Genomic DNA, 8,014 nt, shown 5'->3' with positions numbered 1-8,014 from the left:
TAGACAAGAAAGAAACAGCCATGAGGCCAGCCCCCAGCATCACCTACTGTCCCCAAAAACCCTCCTTGACTTCTGACATCAAAACGAAAGTGTTGGGGGATGTTGGGATTGGGACAGCCACTGTCAGGGGGAGGATATTGGGATGAGGCAGCCACTGGCAGGGGAGGAGTCTGGGATCTGGGGGGTTCACATGTCCTCCCCCCTCAGTAACCACCGAAGTGCCTCGGACATGGGGCAAACCGCGTCGCGGGGGGTCCCCGCGCTGCCCTAAAACCAGGAATCCACGGCGGGGGGCGGGACACCGACATCCCCACCCCCCGCAGCATTTTTCCGCGGGAAGCTCCAATTTCAAAGCACCGGGAGAGGCGGGCGAGACCCCCTGCACGTCCCCCCCCCCCGCACCGCGGCCACAAGCGTAGCGAGTTTTCCAGTCCTCATCCTCCTCCCCGTGGTGTGGGGGGTGACTCTGTGTGCCCCCCAAAACTCCTCTCCCTCCGTTTCGGTTTCAATGTTATCCCGCCTTTTTTTTTTGCCTGCTTTTCCCTATTTGCCCCGGGGCAGCACCATCACGTGAAACTGGACGCGGCTGCCGGGGCCGGTGCCGGACACGCACCCCCAGGTCCGACCTTTGCCTCACATCCCGTCCCCAAATTGGGGGCTGGATTGGGGAGAGGGGGGGTTGGTTTACAGGAGGCGGCGCTCGCTGCCTCTCGCTACCCCCGGATTTTTTTCCCTGCGGTTGTTCGGGAAGGTGGAGCCTGGGGCCGCCCCCGCGGGCAGGTGCCGGATGGCGGCGGGGACCCTCGCCCCCTGCCCTTCCGACTCCCGGCAGGAACTCCCGTACGCCCCTCAAAACAGCCCCCCGGCCGGGGGGGTGCCCCCGGCCACCGACCTGGTGCTTGGGGCCACGGCCGGCTGCTTGGCCTGCTTCCTCACCAACCCGCTGGAGGTGGTGAAGACGCGGCTGCAGCTGCAGGGCGAGCTGCAGGCCCCGGGCACGTACCCCCGGCCCTACCGCGGGGTGCTGCGGGCGGCCGTGGCCGTGTGCCGGGCGGACGGGCTGTGGGGGCTGCAGAAGGGGCTGGCGGCCGGGCTGCTCTACCAGGGGCTCATGAACGGCGTCCGCTTCTATTGCTATTCGCACGCCGAGGACGCCGGCTGGACCGGGTATCCCAGCGGGACTGTGGCCGCCGGGGCCGTTGCCGGCGCGGTGGGAGCCATCGTGGGTAGCCCCGCGTACCTGGTGAGTGCTGCTCCGCCCCAAAGGCCGTGGAGTGTGTGTGTGTGGGGGGCGGTGGTGTTTTGGGGACCCCCCCCCGGAAAGGTTCGGCATCTTGGCTGCATCCTATAAACACTAGCTTGCTGCGTTCTCTCTTCCCCGGCTTCGCTTCCCCCCCCCATGTGGGGCTGCGCTGTGCATGCTCTCCCCCTGCTTCCTCCCCCAGATCCCCCTCAGAAAACCAGCAGAGAACTCCCCCATAAGGAAATGACCCCCCAAAAAATTGCGGGTGTTCCCCACCTCCCATTTTAGAGGGTTTCCCCGCTTTTTTGAGGTTGCAGAGCTCCAGCAGTGGGTGTTTGCAGGGTCCCTTTGCCCTCCCTGGGTGAGAGGGGTAAAAGAAACGGGATTCAAGGTCGGGAGTTACCACCTGGCTACTCAGCTGTGTCCCCCACCTCTGTCGGAGGGGCTGAAACTTCCCCTCAAAATCTGCCGAGAAGAAGATGGGGGGAACCACAGCCGATCCCAGCGGGGGCATTGGAGGGTTTTGTCACCTGGCATTGTCCCCCCCAAGGTCAAGACCCACCTCCAAGCCCAGACAGTGTCGGCCATGGCCGTGGGCCACCAGCACAACCATGAGGTGAGTGGGGACAGGGTTGGAGTGGGGGGGACACAGAAGATTTGGTGGGACCTTGTCCGTGCACGCTCCGGGCCCCAGTGGGGACGATGCTATTTTAGTCAGCAGGAATTTAAAGCTGTTGTTTGGCCGCTTGGCCCCGTAATGATGCTATAAATAACAGTGTGAGAACAGAGGGGGTGTGACAGGCACGTGGGGCTGTGATACTGAATCCGGAGAGTCTCCAAAGATCCCCCTGAGATCTCTCCAAAGCCAACAGTGGCTTTGTGTCACCAATGACCAGCAGTGGTGGGAAATTTTGGCCAGGTGGGATGCACCATTCCCATTTTTTCCCGTTTTCTCCCATTTCCTCTCTTCCCCAGAGCATCTCCAGCGCTTTCAAGAACATCTACCAGCAGCACGGGGTGGTGGGGCTGTGGCGGGGGGTGACAGGTGCTGTGCCCCGTGTGACCGTGGGCTCAGCCGTGCAGCTCTCCACCTTTGCCTCCGCCAAGGACTGGGTCTGCGAGCGCCAGGTGAGCGGGAAATGTGCTGGATCCGGCCGCCGCCGGCCCCCCGTGCTCCCTTTTATTGTTGGGAAGAGCTGATGCCGGCGCTTCCTGCAGTGGTTCAGGAAGGGCAGCTGGGCGGCAGTGCTGGCGGGGGGCATGGTGAGCAGTGTGGCTGTGGCTGTGGCAATGACGCCTTTTGACGTGATCAGCACCCGTCTCTACAACCAGCCGGTGCACGCCGACGGCACAGTAAGGCCATTCCGGATACGGCACAGGGGACACACTGCTTTTCCCAGGATTGCATCCGGCAGGGGTGCGCAGCTGGCTCCTCTCTCCCCAGGGCAAGCTCTACCGAGGTTTTTTGGATTGTATCCTGCAAATCTCCAACAAAGAAGGGCTGCTGGGCTTGTACAAGGGCATCGGTGCTGTCTACTTCCGCCTCGGCCCCCACACCGTCCTCAGCCTCTTCTTTTGGGACAAGCTCAGGAACATGGTTCAGCACGAGCAGCCCCCAGGGCTGTAGGACAGACTCCTGCCGCCACCACCAATGTTAATAAAGAGGTTTTTCTATTTTTGGTGTTGTTTTGGGGTCTTTGGGGTGGTGCAGATGGGGGGGTAGGACCTGCAATGCTGCGATGCCTCAGGGTGGAGAGGAGAATGGCAGTTGCGGGGGGGTGGGAGGGGAGGTTAAAGGTGCTGGTGGTCCCTGAGCCCCTCCATGTGCCTCACATCCCTGCTCTCCTAATTTTCACCTCCACGGGGCAGCTGGAGCTCATCTCCTCTGGCCAGGGCTCCAGGTGCCCTGGCTTGCCCCAGTAATGATTTACTAGCCGAGGTGGGGGCACGCCCCGTCTCCGCCCCGCGGACCTTGGAGCCAGGGCCTGGCTACACTGTGGCTTCTCTCCATCGAAAATGTTTTCCCTGGGGTCCTGGCTCCCAGCATTGCCCGGGCTGTCATGGGGCTGGGCGCTGCTGAATGCGCTCCTGCAAGGTGAGATCCCCCGAGGGTAGCCTGGGGACAGCCCAGGGGACACCAGTGAGCCACTGCTGCCTTTCCCCGCAGGGCTGGTGGGTGCCTGTGCTGTCTCGGTGCTCTGCAGCCTCCTGAAGGTTTATGTCTACATCCAGTGCATGAAGTAAGCACCAGCCCTTCGTTCCCTCTGGGGAGAAGGTTGGTTTCGGGGATCTGATTATGGAATCTGTTGGGCGATGGCTCTTGGCACCCAGGGGTGCAGGACAGGGGCTGCAGCCTGTGCTGCAAAGCACAGAGAGGGATGTCACTAAGGCTTATCACCCCATTTTGGGTGACATACCCCCTTGGCTCAGCATTCCCCCCACTGTCCCCAGCAATCCGGAGAGGCAGGCGGAGAAGGAGGCGATCGCAGCACAGCGGCCCTTGCTGGAGCTGCTGCACGTACTGGTGCTGACCGGTGTCCTGGCCCTGGTGGGCTCCCGCGTGGCCGCGCTGGTGGTGCTGGAGTTCTCCCTGCGTGCTGTCTCCACCATCCTCTCCCGTGGCAAGGTGAGATGGCGTGGGGGAAACTGAGGCATGGTGGGGTATGGTGTGGATGGAGCTGGGAAACTGGGCATTTGTTCAGCACCCACGAGGGGCTGTGGTGTGGAGGGGCCATGTGGCCCTTTGCACCTCAGCCTGCTGTCCCCAGGTGGGCAAGAGGCCAATGGCCCCTGGCTGGTCGCAGCGTAGGCACAGGCCCAGGGCACTGCCTGTCCCCTGTGCTGGCACTGTTGGACACCTCCAGTTCTGGGACCTCTGTGGCGACGCATGTAACTGAGGGGCTGGAGTGTGTCCAGAGATGGGAATGGAGCTGGGAAGGGGCTGAGGGAGCTGGGAAAGGGGCTCAGCCTGGAGAAAAGGAGGCTCAGGGGGGACCTTCTGGCTCTGCACAACTCCCTGGACAGGAGGGGGCAGCCAGGTTGGGGTTGGGCTCTGTTCCCAGGAAACAAGGGACAGGATGAGAAGAAATGCCCTCAAGCTGAGCCAGGGGAGGTTTAGATTGGATATTGGGAAAAATTCTTCATGGGAAGGGTGCTCAGGCACTCGCACAGGCTGCCTAGGGCAATGCTGGAGTCATCGTCCTGGAAAGGGTTCAACAAGTGTTTGGGTGAGGCACTTGAGGACGTGTTTAGAGGTGAACACGGCAGTGCTAGGAGAACAGTTGGGCTCGTGGGTCTTGGAAGTCTTCTCTAACCTCACCAATTCCCTGATTGCATGAACTCCCCCACTGCTTTGCAGGGTGCTCACAGCAGCCAGCTCTACCTGCTGTGCCAGTACTCACTGGGCTGCGGGGTGTCCTGCGGCCTCAGCTTCCTGCTGGAGGGGGCTCCGCACCGCAGCTGGAACCTGGTGCTGGCAGCGGGGCTGTCGGGGCTGCTGGCGCTGCACGCCCGGCGCCTGGCCCGGCATGTCTGCACCCTGTACGAGCTGCACAGCCGGGCGCGCTACTGCGGCGTCTGCATGCTGCTGCTGGCCGCGGGGCACGGCATCCCGCGCCTGCTGCGCAACGCCCTGGCCCTCACCTTCACTGTGGCCGACCTGGCTGCCGTGGAGCTCATCAACCGCGACTTCCTCTCCACGGGCGAGGCCGTGCGCTTCTGGACCCCGCTGACCATCTGCTACACCCTGCTAGTCGTCTACATGCAGGGTGGGTGGGGGCTGGCCCGCTTCGGGGGGGTTCTGAGGGACACGTGGGGCTGTGTGGGGTATGTTGGGGGTGCATTGGGGGGTATGTGGGATACACTCAGGCTGTATGGGGCCACTGGAGACCACCTGGGGCTTTATAGGGGCAGATGGGGAGTCCTGGGGTTGTATGCAGAGCATATGGGGTGTCCTGGGGGTCATCCCAGGTGTACATAGAGGGTACTCGGGGTGTATAGAGGGTATGTGGGCTACCCTGGCACTGTATAGGGGGTACATGGGAGGTACTGGAGGTGTATAGGGGCTACATGGGCTATACTTGAAGCCACCCCATGCTTGGTTTCCCCACTGTGGGGCTGCGGAGGTCTAAATGTCCCTGCTGTGGCTCCCCAATGTCGTATCCTTGCAGAGGAGTCCCGGCAGAGCGCGGGCAGGGGGCTGGTGTTCCGGACCGTGATGGTGCGGATGGGCGGCCTCTTCATCCTCCTCCTCGCCGTGGGCCGATGGACCGACATCCTGCACGTCTTCGTGTCACTGCTGGGGGAGCTCTGGTGTCTGGTCTGCTCCGGGGTCCTGCTGGAGTCCTGCTGGAAGCAGGTGAGAGGGGCGGCACCTCCCTGCCACGACACGGGGCTGAGGGGCTGGTGGCAGCCCCGAGGCCACGGTGAGAGGCCTTTCAGCTTCTCTCTTTCCATCCCCCACAGGATTTTGACCAGCAGCCTCGCTTGGATAGTTTGTCGGGATCCAGATGTGAGGAGACGTCCCGATGAGCCGTGGGGTGTAACCAGACAGCAGAAACTCAGGATGGCTTCGCTGGGCACCCCCAGAATCCCCCCATCACAGATCTCTCAAGGGGACTAAGGAAAAAAGGGCTCCTGGAAGGCATCCAACCCCATCCCATGGGATGGAGGAGGTCAGGGGGAAGACTCACGTTGCCCCTGGTTTTTGGGGCGACCCTGTGATGTTGCAGAACTACTGGGGTTTGTTGTCTGGTCCCAGTGGAATTTCATGATGCTGACAGATGTCCCATCCTTGCTTGCTGCAGGGCCATACTGTCAGGGGCCTCCAGGGGGTTATAAATCTCAGAAAATAAAGGGTTTTTTCCAGCAAAATCCATGGGTGGAGCAATCTGGGGTCCCAATGTACTGGAAAGGCACTTCGGGGGGTGGTGGTGCAGCTTTCTGAGAGAGGTAGGTAGAATTCCTCCTTGGGAAGGGAAACTTGGGAAGGGAGGCACGGAGTGGGGTGACCCTCTGGCTGGGAAGTGCCCCTGTGCTGTGCCGGGGGCAACAGGCCCTGTGAAGGCGCGGTGCAGTTTGGGGAGGGACCCTCAATGTAGGGGGGGAGCAGGAAGGGGGTCTGGGGTATTTGGGGCACCGGGGGCTCTATAGGGGTTTATGGGGCATGCTGGGGCTCTAGGGAGGCACATGGGTGTCCTGGGAATGCATAGGAGACATATGGAGCATTTTTGGGATGGAGCTGTATGGGGGGTAAGTGGGGCTGTATTGGAGGACAGGGGTTATCCTGGGGCTATATGGAGATGCTACGGTTGTATTGGGGAACACAGGCACCCCGGAGGTGTATGGGGGGCTCACGGGGCACCCCTTGGCGTTGGGTGCCCTGGGGGGGTGTGGGGCTCTCAGGGGGGTCCATGGGAAGACCTGGAGGCCATAATCCCAGAGCATATAAGGACACCCACGGAGTCATGGGGCACCCTGAGGAGAGACGGGGCACCCTTGGAGCATTTTGGGGAGCGTCGGGCAGTCGGGGGGTGAATGGGGCACCCTAAGGACATATGCCCCCCTCTTCCTCCGCTCGGGGCTGTGGGGCAGGCAGGGGGGAGGAGGAAGGGAGGTGGAAGAGGAGGAGGAGGAGGGAGGAAGGGGCGGTGATGCCGGGCGGCTCAGCCTTCCCGCTGCCACCGCCGCGCTCGCGGAGCGCACGGAGGGACCCGCACCGGCTCCCCAGGTAGGGGACGGGGACAGGGTCACCCCCGAGGGGCTGCAGGGCCACCTCCGGGCCGGCGACACCCCCCCCCACCCCGGGCAGAGAACCTCGCCCGCAAGGTACGACCCGCCCAGGTAGGGGGACGGGGGCCACCCTCAGGTAGGGACCACCCCAGGTGTGGGATTGGGACACACACCCCCCCCCCGAGGAGGGGACAGGGGACACCCCAATATGGGACACGGGACCCCACGCGTGATGGGGTAAGAACGCGGTCATCCTGGGATGAGACAAGGAGACCAAGAGCCGTCCCCAAGGAAGGGACTGGGGACTCTCCCAGGGAGGGGATGGGAGACTCCCGGCAGGGGGACACGGTGGGGCCACCGCCCCATAGGGGACAGCGCACTGCCAGGTAGGGGACAGGGAGCTGTAGGGCTGCACGCTGGGACACAGGGAATGCCGGGGAGGCTGCAAGGCCACCCCCGAGGTGAGGGACAAGAGAACAGTGGGATCACTCAGGGTCGGGGGAGAAGGGACACCAAGCGTTGTGTATATCCATTCCATCCTTTTTTCCTTGGGCGTCCTCGGAGCACCCTCTGAGAGGTCCCTGGGGTAGGGGACAGAGTTGGGGTACAGCTCTAGAGGGCTGTGTCCCATCCCAGTTTTGGGGGTTGTGGGGATACCCCATAAGTGGCCCTATCCCCATCAATCCCACCTGAGCTCCCATCCCAGGAGATTTTTGGGAAACCAAGGGGGTTCCTCTCCAGTGTGGCCTCTGCCACCCCAAACCAGGATAGAACTACATGGGGAGGGGGGGACCCCCATTAATGCACCCCTTGAGCCTCGATCAGCCCGATGGTCCCCGGCTGGGGGAGATCTGGGGGATCCCGCCACGGGGCCGCCAGGATCCCAACAGCCCCGGCACAAAGAGGAATGCGATGAGCACATGGTTCCCATTAACCCCGGAGAAATTTTTTTTTTTCTGTTTTAGGTTGGGTTTTCCACAGCTCTGCTGGAGAGGAGGAAAAGCGGCGGCTCTGGTGGGTGAGGAGCTGGACGAAGGCCGG

General features: G+C 62.4%; 2 protein-coding genes across 3 annotated transcripts; both read left to right on the top strand.

Annotated features, from left to right (window-relative positions):
- Nucleotides 1-596: 596 nt before the first annotated feature.
- SLC25A34 (solute carrier family 25 member 34) lies at nt 597-3,713 on the top strand. 2 transcript variants are annotated; one of them, XM_066202829.1, is made up of 6 exons: nt 597-1,243; nt 1,794-1,859; nt 2,219-2,371; nt 2,462-2,596; nt 2,688-2,908; nt 3,695-3,713. In XM_066202829.1, the coding sequence occupies exons 1-5, from the start codon at nt 788-790 to the stop codon at nt 2,868-2,870; spliced, it is 993 nt and encodes a 330-aa protein (XP_066058926.1). In that variant the 5' UTR covers nt 597-787; the 3' UTR covers nt 2,871-2,908; nt 3,695-3,713. The 2 variants fall into 2 exon arrangements, with proteins under 2 accessions (XP_066058926.1, XP_066058927.1); XM_066202830.1 differs by lacking the exons at nt 2,688-2,908; nt 3,695-3,713 and having other exon boundaries at nt 1,686-1,859; nt 2,219-2,554.
- Nucleotides 3,152-7,970, top strand: TMEM82 (transmembrane protein 82). Its single transcript, XM_066202831.1, has 7 exons — nt 3,152-3,338; nt 3,411-3,483; nt 3,695-3,869; nt 4,602-5,010; nt 5,413-5,600; nt 5,708-6,193; nt 7,939-7,970. The coding sequence occupies exons 1-6, from the start codon at nt 3,260-3,262 to the stop codon at nt 5,771-5,773; spliced, it is 990 nt and encodes a 329-aa protein (XP_066058928.1). The 5' UTR covers nt 3,152-3,259; the 3' UTR covers nt 5,774-6,193; nt 7,939-7,970.
- Nucleotides 7,971-8,014: the final 44 nt, after the last annotated feature.

This window comes from Chamaea fasciata, unplaced genomic scaffold (genome assembly GCF_029207755.1).
Source record: "Chamaea fasciata isolate MVZ Bird 193981 ecotype frontalis unplaced genomic scaffold, bChaFas1.0.hap1 SCAF_23, whole genome shotgun sequence".
NCBI classification, from domain to species: Eukaryota; Metazoa; Chordata; class Aves; order Passeriformes; family Sylviidae; genus Chamaea; species Chamaea fasciata.
This window is presented reverse-complemented; position numbering and strand designations above follow the sequence as displayed.